This window comes from Anabrus simplex, chromosome 8, assembly GCF_040414725.1.
Source record: "Anabrus simplex isolate iqAnaSimp1 chromosome 8, ASM4041472v1, whole genome shotgun sequence".
Taxonomy (NCBI): Eukaryota; Metazoa; Arthropoda; class Insecta; order Orthoptera; family Tettigoniidae; genus Anabrus; species Anabrus simplex.
The window spans coordinates 182,912,970-182,925,465 of record NC_090272.1 but is presented as its reverse complement, the minus strand read 5'-3'; the positions used below and the strand labels follow the sequence as shown (position 1 = coordinate 182,925,465).

The window sequence follows — 12,496 nt, the reverse complement described above, 5'->3', positions numbered from 1 at the left end:
GAAAAGTTTTCGAGGGCTGCGAAGTATCTGTAAATTATTAAGCAAAAGATGAGATGAATTCAGCTGTAATACTCAACTCCCAAGTTTGGAACATACTAGCGATAGACATAATATAGCTTTAATTCCTCCTTTAGCAGAAAAGCTGGGAAGGTACTTTGTTACTGGAGCCACAATAAACTGAGAATGCACTCCAATCTCCATGAGTCACTGAAGACAGGCACTAGCTATAAAATGAGGGACTTAAGGAAGCTAGATGATATTGAACACAAATTAATATATACATGTTTAAGACACATGAACACTACTGTAAGATAACAGTTCATTAATTTCATAGTAACTTTCCACTTCACATTGAGATCCTTTCCACCAGGAGTTATTTATAGGAGTCTCAAGAATAATAACAAACATCTTATGTAAACATTCTTATTGTAACCAAGTTTAGCCAAAAGAACACATAACTGACAAAGTTGGATAATCTTTCTGGACTTGATAAGGTCTTCTCATCCTTAGATGATATAAATACCTAGAAAACTAATTTGAAACACAGTTAAAACTTAGACAGCTAAATAAACAGGAACAGGCCAGAGATATGATGCTCAAATATGCTCATTGATATGAGAACATGCAGTATAATATAGTAAAACTCAAATTATTAAACAAAACCTATGAAAAAACATGTAGAATCTGGCACCAAAAATATGAGTATTTCCAGCAGATATGCAACTTTTATGAACTCATACTGATCAAGAATATTATCACCTGGAAAACCTGATTTACACTAGCTCGTAATTTGTACACAGTATTGCTGCAGGGTTTACACTTCATACAAGATAACTAATTAAGATACTTGCAGTTCTTTACAAGTCTCGTAACTTGCAGCAGCAATAACTTGCAGATATCGTTTACATGTGCTTGGAGTGCAAATCAACTACATGGGTGACTTAGAGGCAGGTCAGATGTGATTTAGCTCTTTTAATTCTTATGAAAATGGTAAAAAAAGAAAAAGGCTTATGACAGTTCGTGTTAAAGACTGGATACTCAGATCACAGTACGGAGCCTGCAGTAATGTGCTGCGAGAAATGAGGCAGACATTATTTCAAAATATTTGTTTAATGTCTACAAATGATCTGGAGTGTTTACTGAACTTAACTGGATAAAAAATAATATTAAAACAGGACACAATATTTCGAGCTACTAGATTTTTTCCTCCAGTGAGAACTGTGTCTTTGATGATGATGATGGTTGTTGTTTAAAGGGGTCTAACATCTAGGTCATTGGTCCCTAATGGTACGAAATGAGACGAAATGAAATGACAAATTAAAAGCCCAAAAACATCCACTGACCACAATTCAAAACATGAGGACAAAGAATGAATGGATGGATATAAATTTAAACCAATCAGTAGGACCAACCCACAGTGCCTCACATGCACAGAAGGTGGCATAAAACAATAGTATTACTGACCAAGGAACTGCTTCTATAGCACAATACTGAATCGATACTTGTAGTCAAAAGGGGTCCAAAATCCAAGTCAACGGTCCCTCACAATGGTGCTTATCGCTAGGAAAGTAGAACCATGGTATTTGACATGTTGCGGTACTAATCAAGAGTAGCGTAGACTCGCGGTATTCCACACATTATGGTACTACTCACAGGTAATGAAATTCGCACATGTATTACAGACCTACGCTGTTTCGCACACTGCGGCACCATTTACAGGCAACATAAACCTATGGTGTTCATCACATAAGGGTACTAACCACAGGGACTCGTACTATCCCGTGGTGTTCCTCATATAGTGGGTACTAATCATAGGGAAGCCAGAACCAGGGGTTCCCTCATCCCACGGTGTTGCTCACGAGTGCTACTAATCACAGGTACTGTAAAAGCCACCGTGCTCTCGTTTGCTACTAATCATGTACTTATTTGGTACCCAACATCGTGGTACTACGCGCAAGTTAAAGCGACCTATGGTGTTCCCCGCATGGTGGTACTAATCACATGTAGTGTCATGGTTCTAATTAGATCATCCCTTGGTTGTCCCTTTTAGTCACCTCTTACAACAGGCAGGGGATACTGTGGGTGAATTCTTCGTCTGCGTCCCCCACCCACTGGGGGTGAACTGTGTCTTTAGATTGTGTCATTTTCTCAATATTTTGCTAGGGAGACATGTTGCAACCCTCTGCAATGGTACTAAAAGCATTTTTTTTTGGTCTGTCCTTAAATTTATTGTTATGAATGTGCCAAATTTCTGGAAAAGTCTCCTTCCAAAACCATTCACGTTTCTCCTCCTTTTTATAAAAATATTAAGTGTTGTTACTGCATGGATTTAACTACTTTTCCTACAACTAAATTACAATAACCACAGATATGTGATAGATACCCTACTTACTAACTTGCGCCTTCCACTTGCACAAAATAGAAATCGATTCTATCGGTGCAAGTAACTTGTGGAAGCTCACGACGTGTCCTTCACGCTGCCAGCACAAGACTGGCTGCAAGTCACTTGCCCAAGAAATTGTTAATTGCTGCCTGTCAACCTGCTAAGAAATTTAAACTTGCAATTGGTGCAGCAAGTTGCTCAGTGCAAGTAAATTGCTGCAATTAGTTACTGGTGTACACATAGGTTAACCTTTATCACCTACATCTCTGATCACAGATTCAAACAGTTAAAAGTTGACCAGAAACACTGCGCAAGGAGAATGAGGAGTGGTCAAGAGAGGGTGAAATGACCTATCTCACAAAGTTTCTGACACTAAAGATATCAAGTGTTTAATTTCAAATATATGTTAGAAATTAAGTATTCTCTAACTACAGCCTTTCATTTTGGAAAGAACTCCAAAAATAACTGAACAATTTTCGTAAGAAAGGCATGGTTGTTTGCGGATGACAGTCATTGTCGGAAATGATGAAAAGGAAGTTCAGGTTCAATTGCATACCTGGAACAAGACGTTAGAGGAATGGGGACTGAAAATAAGTCAAGACAAGAGCAAGACCCCAGTAATGAGAAGAGGAAACAGGGGCAGAAGGGGAATAATCAGAGTGAAAAGAGAGGCACTGGTAGTGGTAAATAGTTTCAAGTACATGGGAAGCATTATAATGAATGATAAAAGTCCTAAAAGAGAAGTAAGTCAAGCTAGTGGATTCTATCAAAGGGCGAGATATTTGGTTTGGAAAGATGATGTTCCAATCAAGTCTAAGAAAAAACTCTACAAGTCTTATTACATGCCAATATTGATCTATGTCGCTAAGACATGGACAGTAAACATTAAGGACGAGAGTAAAACACAAGCATAGGAAATGAAGCTCCTCAGAAACATAAAAGGTAAACCAATAAGGGACAAGGTCAGCAGAAATGAGGAGTTCATGTAAGTTACTCTCCTGTTATGTTAGATTAGTTACATTTTTTTGTCTGTCTTTTACATAACGAAACTTAATTATTAACCTCAGGAGGGGATGAATTTTTATTTAGGCTTGAAAATATTTTACTGGTGCAGGGTGGAGCAGTGACAGTTTATAGAAAAGTTTGAAAATTAACTCTCAAGTGCTTCCCTATTATTAGAACTTAAGTACTACAAAATGCCATTCTTTTGTCTTATACTATTTTATGTACAATAAATATTAATGAAGATATTTACAATTCTTAGCTATGAGTGGGAGTAATGGTGAGCATAAAGATGGTGAAGGATTTGGATTTTACTTGTTATTTAACTACCCAGAACTGCTCAGGATTTCCGAACTGGCTTGACTTTCTTCTCAGAGAAAAACCTATGTTAACAGTAGGGAATACTCGTGATCATCTCCAGTTGAAACACAAATAATCCCCGCAAGCTTATAATAACTGATGGAGAGAGAAATATATGTGGCTAAACTTGGCAAACATGAAACTCAGATTAAAGAGACTATCCTAACACCTGGCCATTAACAGATAATCAAATCAATGAAGGTCAAAGAAAATATCATATTTACTTGTTTTAATCAAGTATCTATATTTACAAAAATCAACAAACTCATTTATTTACCCTCATAAAGATATCATAACTTAAGTAACTAATGTCAGGTTATATTTAGCACAATACAGTTCTTAACTGCTTAACTCTGCAGTACAACACCTTCAAGAAACTAGAACAAGCATTCTTTATGTTGACTTGAAATGCTACATACTGAATACACAAAGAACTTACATTAACATATGTCTTGTTAAGACAACATATCATCAATTCTCTGCACAATAGTTATAAAACAGTGTTGATTCTCAAAAAATAACTTTCTGAATGAAAACTTACAATATATATCAAAAACATAGATTTAGCAATAGATGTAATGTATACAATATCCAACTAAAATTATTGTTTTAAAATAAAGTTTATTGTCTTCAAGATATATCGTACTTTATCAGCTAATTTAAGTGGGTTTAAGTTTTCATTGAGCAAATTCATTATTATTATTCTTGTAAAACATCAATATCCTTTAATCTTTCAAAGACAGTTAAGAACCTACATGCTCCAAATAAGTTACGCACAAATACAACTTTCATCCAAACAACTCATTTACAAGATCTTAAAATCTATATATTTGGTCATAAAACAGCTGAAATAGATCTCATTCAAAATATGTTTACATTCTCAGGCAAGTACAACTCTCATTCATACCAACGACAATAAATTAGTTTACAAAACATCAAGTATATTTTCACAACATATTAATAACGTTTAAACTGCCTTTTACTACAAAAATTTGTAAATATTGATAATCCTATAAGGCTTTATACAACCATGACCATGTTCAGATTTGTTTCAGTCTTTTTTGTCAATGATTCTAACTCAAAAAGACAAATATATCATTATTCAAGAAGCCCTAAAGAAGTCTGAGGTTTTTTGACTGATAACCAAACAGACCCCTAATGCTGCTTGTGATATACAATAAGAAAGTTTGCTAAGAAAGTCAAATTTTTCAATGTTGCCTAACAAAATAAAATTTAAAAAATGCCTCTTATTTGGTCAACACGTTATAAAATGTTGATTTACTCGGGGAAAGTGATAAAATCAAACCAATATGCATTCACTCCTTACATAGAAACAAAGCATGCAAGTAAAGGGTAAAATATTTTAAAAAATTTAACATGTCATGAAGAAGGGAGGTTACATCAATCATATTCAGACCCAGGGATTTTGATATTAGTAATAAAATAACTTGTCACCTAAAGCAACTCTAAGAAGTAAGCATCTTAATTTACTCAAGTTGAAGTTGGGTAGTACTTATTCAAAATACAATTACACTGAGTGAGATGGCGCTAGTGCTTGTTTACCACAGTAGGTAGATAGCAGTGGGTTGAGCAGGAGGCATGGAGTGGACTGAGTACAGTCATCACATGAGTCTTGCATTACCGACACGGCAGGATGAATATTACAAATGAGAAAACAATGGGGCAAATTCAGAATGGAATGTGTTGATTGTTCAAGGGCTAGCGACATTAGAATGATAGGAATTACTGTATCACCAAGTACTAACTGACTGAGCAGTCACAGACTTAGTGTGCTTCTGTACCTGGTGATAAGAGTTAGATGACAGAGCACTGCACGTAAACAAGCAGTAGTTCCTGGCATGGCCATGTACAATCGTATTTTAAACATGTAATATACTGATTGCAAGTTTACCGGCATTTTTAATCCATGATGACCAATGTATTTATCCGAGGTGGCAGATATTAGCAGCACTAGGGGGCAGAGTTTCTCAGTAGTGTAAGTACACATGGCAGTGAATTACAGATCTCAGAGAAGTGAAGAATTACAGAATGTTCACAGCTGACACATAAAGATCACAGACTGGTATTTTAGGTAGGTGTATGTGTCAACTGAGAACAGTCTTCCTAATATTACTTGACATTTAATGATTACAAATCATTCTAGCAGTAAATTTGAGAAAATTGTATCCTCCTTAACACTGCGTATCAAATTTGTGCAAGTTTGGGGGTGCTATAGAACTGAAAAATTAGAAGGAAAGTGTAATTGTATAGCATTTTGGTAGAGGGAGTTCTCTGTTAGTTGTTATATGGAATAACAAGGAGGAGGACCTATGAACTGTTTACTGACAAAATAAGAGATGAACTGAACAATGGAGAGAAACTAGGAAAAGTGAAAGTTTTAACACTCAATTTGTGAAAGACAAATTAATACAGTAAAAACTGGTTTATATGTAACTCAAAGAGAACAATTTGAACCTATTGTAACTCAAGAACTATGTATAATAAAGTTTGTGGTTTTTAAAAATTCTTTACAGTGATAAAAAAATCTTTATAGTTTATTATCCTCCCCTTCATGAATAAATCTCCCTTTTCTTCTATAGAGAGACATATTCACTCATGGTTGCTGGAGACTGATCAATAATTTGTTTTTATATGAAAATGAATAAACTTTTATTCCCATGTTAGGTAGGGTATGTTCACCTCTCAGCATATTAGCACTGCCAATGCAATCTTCTCACTGAGCTAGTTCCATTTTGGGGCTGATGACCTTTGATGTTAGGCCCCTTTAAACAACAAGCATCATCATCAGTTCTATTTTGCTGTGCAATAACACATATGCTGATTTCTGAATCTACTGAGCATATGGCATAATAAACATTACTAGCATCAACAGAAAGTTAAAAATTATTTATATATTGTAGAGCCTCTGGAGTAGCAGTGGTGGTGGTGATTTTTGTTTTAAGAGGAAGCACAACTAGATAACCATCCTCTCTGAATAAATTAAGTGGGGACAAAAATGGAAGCAAAATTAAAAGTATTCATTAAATGGAGAAATCTGAGAATGAATTTTAAAAATAAAACAAATAAGATTCCAAAAAGGACACTAAAAACTTATTTTGAAGTCTCTGATTTTTTTTTTTGCTAGTTGCTTTACGTCGCACCGACACAGATAGGTCTTATGGCGACGATGGGACAGGGAAGGGCTAGGAGTGGGAAGGAAGCGGCCGTAGCCTTAATTAAGGAACAGCTCCAGCATTTGCCTGGTGTGAAAATGGGAAACCACTGAAAACCATTTTCAGGGCTGCCGACAGTGGGGTTCTAACCTACTATCTCCTGAAGACTGGATACTGGCCGCACTTAAGCGACTGCAGCTATCGAGCTTAGTGAAGTCTCTGATTAACCCACTCTCACACATAAAGCAAATGACAAGATCAGCAGTATTCTCCTCATCCGCTAGTATGAGTTTGAGTGCCTCCTGTAGGCCGAGGTTCCATCTTAGGCCAAAGAGATTGGTGCACTCTGTGAGGATGTGGGCCATGGTGAATTCAGCACCACAAGAACAGACTGGGGGAGTCTTCCTCCCACTTGTACAACAGGCCAGCTCATCTACTGTGATTTGTTCTGATCCTGTTCAGTGTCGACCAAGTTCTGTAAGGCAAAATAAGTATTGTGTTTAACACTGCCTTTGACGAAACTATGCAGCTGTGGTGGAGAGCTATTAGTCCATTCTTGCTTCCACGCTGGATCCTTCGATGTCCTGATTGTAGGATGCCTAGAATGGAGCCAGTTTACTTCCCTATCTGTAATATCCTCATGGATAAACAGATCAGGGGTGGCTTTAATCTTCTTATACTCCCTCACCAGAGCATGTTTCCTTCACATGTGAGGTGGAAGTATATGACTCAGAGCTGGCATTCAGAAAGTTGAAGTGGATTTTACTATACCTTTAGTGATGCACATAGTCTGATTCACTTGAACACTGATCAGTTTTGCAGGGCAACTACCTAGTCAAAGAGTGGAACAGTATTCTGCTGCAGAGTAGTCAAGGCCAAGGACAGATGATCTTAAGGTGAAAGCTGTAGAACACCACATGGTACCACAAAGCTATTGGATAATGTTATTTCTAGATTTCAGCTTAGCCCCACTTCTGGTTAGGTCCGTTTGTGTCGTGATACACTTTAAGTCACATGTATCCCCTGAGCAGTGACAAAGAACAGCCACTTCAAAATGAACAATCAAAGTGTTGAAGATAAAGGTAGCCAGATAATTAATGTAATCTCCTGTTTTAATTACATTACCATGAGTTTCTGAGAGTAAGAATGGAATAACAATACACCAAGGATTGAAAATATGTTATGCATAACTGAGAATTATGTTTGAATCAGTTACATTTAACTCAGAAAAATATTCTATGTAATATAATGCTGTTTTGTGAAGACTTGCAAAAACCTACAAACAGGTTAAATATAAACCAGTTCCAACCATACTGACAATACAGTAGAAATAGAAAGCAGATGCAAGAAATACAGAGCGATTAATTTAATATTTCTCCTTCACAGCAAGCTGCCAAAGCCATCTGGCTTGTGTCATGACTGCGCTGTGGCAAGCTATGGTATATCCAATTTTTAGTGAGGAGATGTTCAGTTTGGATGTTAAAGGTATGTTGTACAGTTTATATTCTGATGGTTAAGTACAGTTTTGCATAAAGAATATTTCTGAAAGAAGAAAACCTTAGTTAAAAAGTGCCTTCACAAGTTTGAACATCGGTTCCCCGCTTTGTCCGTACCATCGAGACATTACGTGAATCAAATCATTCACAAGTGACATAGAACTGGTACTGTGCTTAATAAGAAAAAACAGCAAAGGAGGACAGTTCTCACATGGGAGAGGTTAGACAACATACAGGCACGAAAGCAACCAAGTCTCTAGGAAAGTGGTGTTTCATGTTCGTCAGCTTGCAAAGCAACAATATTTTACATCTGGTAAGTTCAATCTTTAAATTTATTTATATATACTTGTTCTTAGTACGTTTATAGGCTTAATCATGTTGCTTATCAGTGAAGTGCCAGGCGCTGCTGATCTATCCCCGCGTAATTGCTCCTCTCATCCTCCATAGTCTGCAAGAAAGACTTAAAATAAACACCCTGTATTTTTATGACTAGGTAAGGTATGACCATTCAGAAAGGATATCAAGCAGACAAGGTAACTTGAAAAAGACATTGTTAGTTAAAAAGATGAAAGTGGGAAGAGACAAAGTTGCAGCAGAAATTATAAAAGTTTAAGGGTATCTAGTTCATATTAGATTATGGGCTGGGAAAGTGCGTCATTTGTTATACAATTTTACTTGTCCTATGACAGATGTTTTAAGAGTCAGTGAAATCATGGAAAATTAAAAATCAAACTTCTATAGCAACCCAGAATAAATTATAACAGGACAATTAAGGAGGTACCACTAAAACAGTCCTTGCTCCACATTACAGATACCCAGTATCCTAGTCTATGTTCACAACTATTCTAAAATTGGTGTAGAATACTAAGACACTTTTATAACAAACTGAATTGATCTAGTCTTTCTTTTACTTGTAAAACGTGGAAGACAGGCAGACATTAGTTAAGAGATTTGAACAAGAATTGAAGACTAAAAGAGGGAAATACTGAAATTGATATCATTTTTTTAAGACAAAATACAAACGTAATAACTGCTTTTAAAAAGCAGGGTCTATCCAACTCAATATAATATGAAATGAAAAAAAACCCATGTTGTTTAAAGGAGAGTTATTAACTTTCCCTGCAGACAGATCATCTTCCTTTCTTTTCAAATATAACAACACTGTAAAGAATTTACGAAGGATCAACTTACCATGATTTGATATGAAACACAGATCACTTTATACCTCCATCAGTCAGAGAATAAGCGGAGGAAATCCTCCCTTATATGTACTTATTTTTCACATTAGTTATATTAATTTATTTTTAAAATAAAAAACTAATTATATTTGAATTAATGGCTTGAATATTTTTCAAGGCAACTCAACATAGCACATATAAGGTGATTCAGGAAGATCTATGATCACTTAAAGAATTCATTTCTGAAGAAATATTGAGCAAACAATACAGATCCTAAGTTATGCTAATTTGAAAATTGTCTGTAATATGCCCTTCTACTTCAGTTTTAAAGGTAAAAGGACACTGGAAAGAGAGAATGAACCTTTTAGAAATTATAATTTTTTAACAACTGCCTGGTATTCTATGGCTGGGTGTGTTATAAATTTCTTAACTGCTTTGTTCTGAAACCAATTATGCATAAAATTTTAATTTCCACAATTACAAATTTTATGTACTGATCAGAACACAGAAATTCTGTTGACCCGATTTTTCTATTTTCCTTCACTTATCAAGTGGAAGAAAAGTGTATTTTATTGCAATCTTCACTAATGATTTTCACTCAGTTTATTCCTTTCCTTTACTTGTATTAGTATAATTCTAACTATTGAGAATGGGATTCAATATGTTTTGCACAACTGATCTTCAGAAATGCACTCCATGAATGGTGGTAACCCTGTACTTCTTTAACAAAAAGTTACATTAAAAAATTTAATTAAAAAGTGTTGTCTTTTCTGTAGATTTTAGTTTATTTACAGTAAGAGCATTTCCACCTTAAACAAGAACTTTGATCAAACAGAGAAGAAGAAAAACAAGAAGAAGAAGAAGAAGAAGAAGAAGAATATTTTACGTATATTTTGATACCTTAGAAAGTTTGCTTTCCTCTATAGTATGTTTTATTCCCATTCTGTTTTCTGAGCTTCTGGTCTTAAATTGTTTTCAGAAGAGAAAAGACAGATCTTATATGACTGTTTCTGAATCAACAGCCCCCTGCACTTCGTACGCAGGTGGACCTTCCTTCAAAAAGCCAGGGCTAGGCCTCGATCTTGATATTGCATGATTACTTCGACGATGAGTATTGGTGATGGGAGGTACCTGTGGAGTTGCCTGGCCAGCAATGTAATAGGAAGGAGTTCCTCCGGGCCCTACATAACAACTGATGGGTCTAGTACCATGATAGTTGGAATAGCTAGACCTGGCAGATGATGGTCGATTGTTATATGTGTCCTCATCGTCGTTCAGCGATTGGGTAGAGCTCTGCTGATAGAGCGGATTAGTATGACCCACAGGTCTCTTCCACTGAGGATTAGACGCAAGTAAGTCTGCTTGGGAAGACGTGGGATCGTACATGTTGAGTCTGTTGGATTCATTTGATGTTGATGAGTCACCAAATATGTGTTGTTGTTGCTGCTGCTGTTCAATTAATCGAGTCACTGGATTCTGGTGTTGAATTTTTGATCTTCTACCAGAATTTCTAAGTGAAGAGCGAACAGTGCTACTGTACCTCACACTGCTACGTTTATCTTGGTGAGAATTGGATATAGAACTTCGTCCAGTAGACCCTCGTGAAATGACGCTACGGCGCTTCACTCTACGAGGTGTCATCGGGCGGGGCGACAGCTGCGGGGCCGGGATGGGCGACAGTCCATGCAAACCATGATCATCCTCGAACTCGATGCTGTCGTCTCCGTGATGAGAACTAAACTCGATGGAATACAATGAAGTTCTTTTTGTGTTATTCTTTTTCTTGTTGTAGCTGTTGTTAACTTGCGCTGGAAAAAATGCAATGCAATTGCTTCTTAAGGCTAACATGAAATAACACAGTAAATTTATGTAAACAATAATGATACATTGTATGGAAACTGCAGAATGTACTCATCTACTTGCACACTTGTAAATTAAGCATCTGTCAAAGTCGTATTAGTACAAACAACTGTTGTCCAAAAATGTTGTGTGAACGAGGCTGTAAAACGAGAATCAGAATTAACTGGAGACACTTTGTCTGCAGGTGATAAGATACTCCGTAATCTTGATAACCCTTGGTTGGTTTTCTGACAGTTGCAGTGTAATTAGGAAAGACAGGCACAGACACCTAGAGACTTATCCAGTGTTTCAGTGGTGCCAAGTCTTGTGAATGCTAGAGAGGATGCTGGATAAGGTTCAAGGTTTCTGTGGTCGTCTTTCCTAAATTCACACAGAATTTTATGCTCACACGTCCATGCTCTATCGCCACCCAGGAAACAATACCATTGCAGCACAGTCACCTGTGTTATTAAGTGCTGTCCTGCCACCTGGCAGAATCACACCCAAGGGTCAGTTCAAGGTTAGAGGGTACCGTACCACCTGATGACAAAGTTTAGTTAATTCTTATTGCAACTACAGTCTTGAAATTTTCCAGATGAAGGTATTTAGTTACAACAACGCTATACCTAACATCTCCATGCGTATTATTATTTTTATAAAAATTACACCCAACAGGACATTCACCTGTGCCATATGAGCTCTATAAACTTAGGATGCTAATAGGTTTTCAACATGTCCAAGGAAACTTTTTTTCCTCTTCCAACCAACCTTTGCTGGATTCCTGGTTTCTGAGTAGAGCTTGCACATAATTGTAGAATCATATAAGGTTAATCTTTCAATCTTGGTTTATTTTATTAAACATCAACAACATGGAATGGCTATTGAGGAATAAGCAAACTACTGCACTTACTATTAAATACTTGTTTCAGTTTGGACTGTGGTGTTGTTCTATGCACCTTAGGTACAGGTTGCCAAGCACGATTCTTTATCACGGTGCCTAATGTACCCTAACTCGATTCGAGGTAATCAGTTTCCCCAGGCAGGTAAAAATCAACTAACAGGGTA

At 36.5% G+C, this 12,496-nt stretch overlaps 1 protein-coding gene across 1 annotated transcript in view; it reads right to left on the bottom strand.

The window, feature by feature from the left end:
- Positions 1 to 9,789: 9,789 nt before the first annotated feature.
- The window catches only part of NKAIN (Sodium/potassium-transporting ATPase subunit beta-1-interacting protein), an 80,666-nt gene continuing 77,959 nt past the window's right edge, over positions 9,790 to 12,496 (bottom strand). Inside the window, exon 6 of the mRNA XM_067152555.2 lies at positions 9,790 to 11,400. Within this exon, the coding sequence (XP_067008656.2) occupies positions 10,589 to 11,400 (812 nt within the window). The 3' untranslated portion in view covers positions 9,790 to 10,588. The remainder of the gene's footprint in view (positions 11,401 to 12,496) is intronic.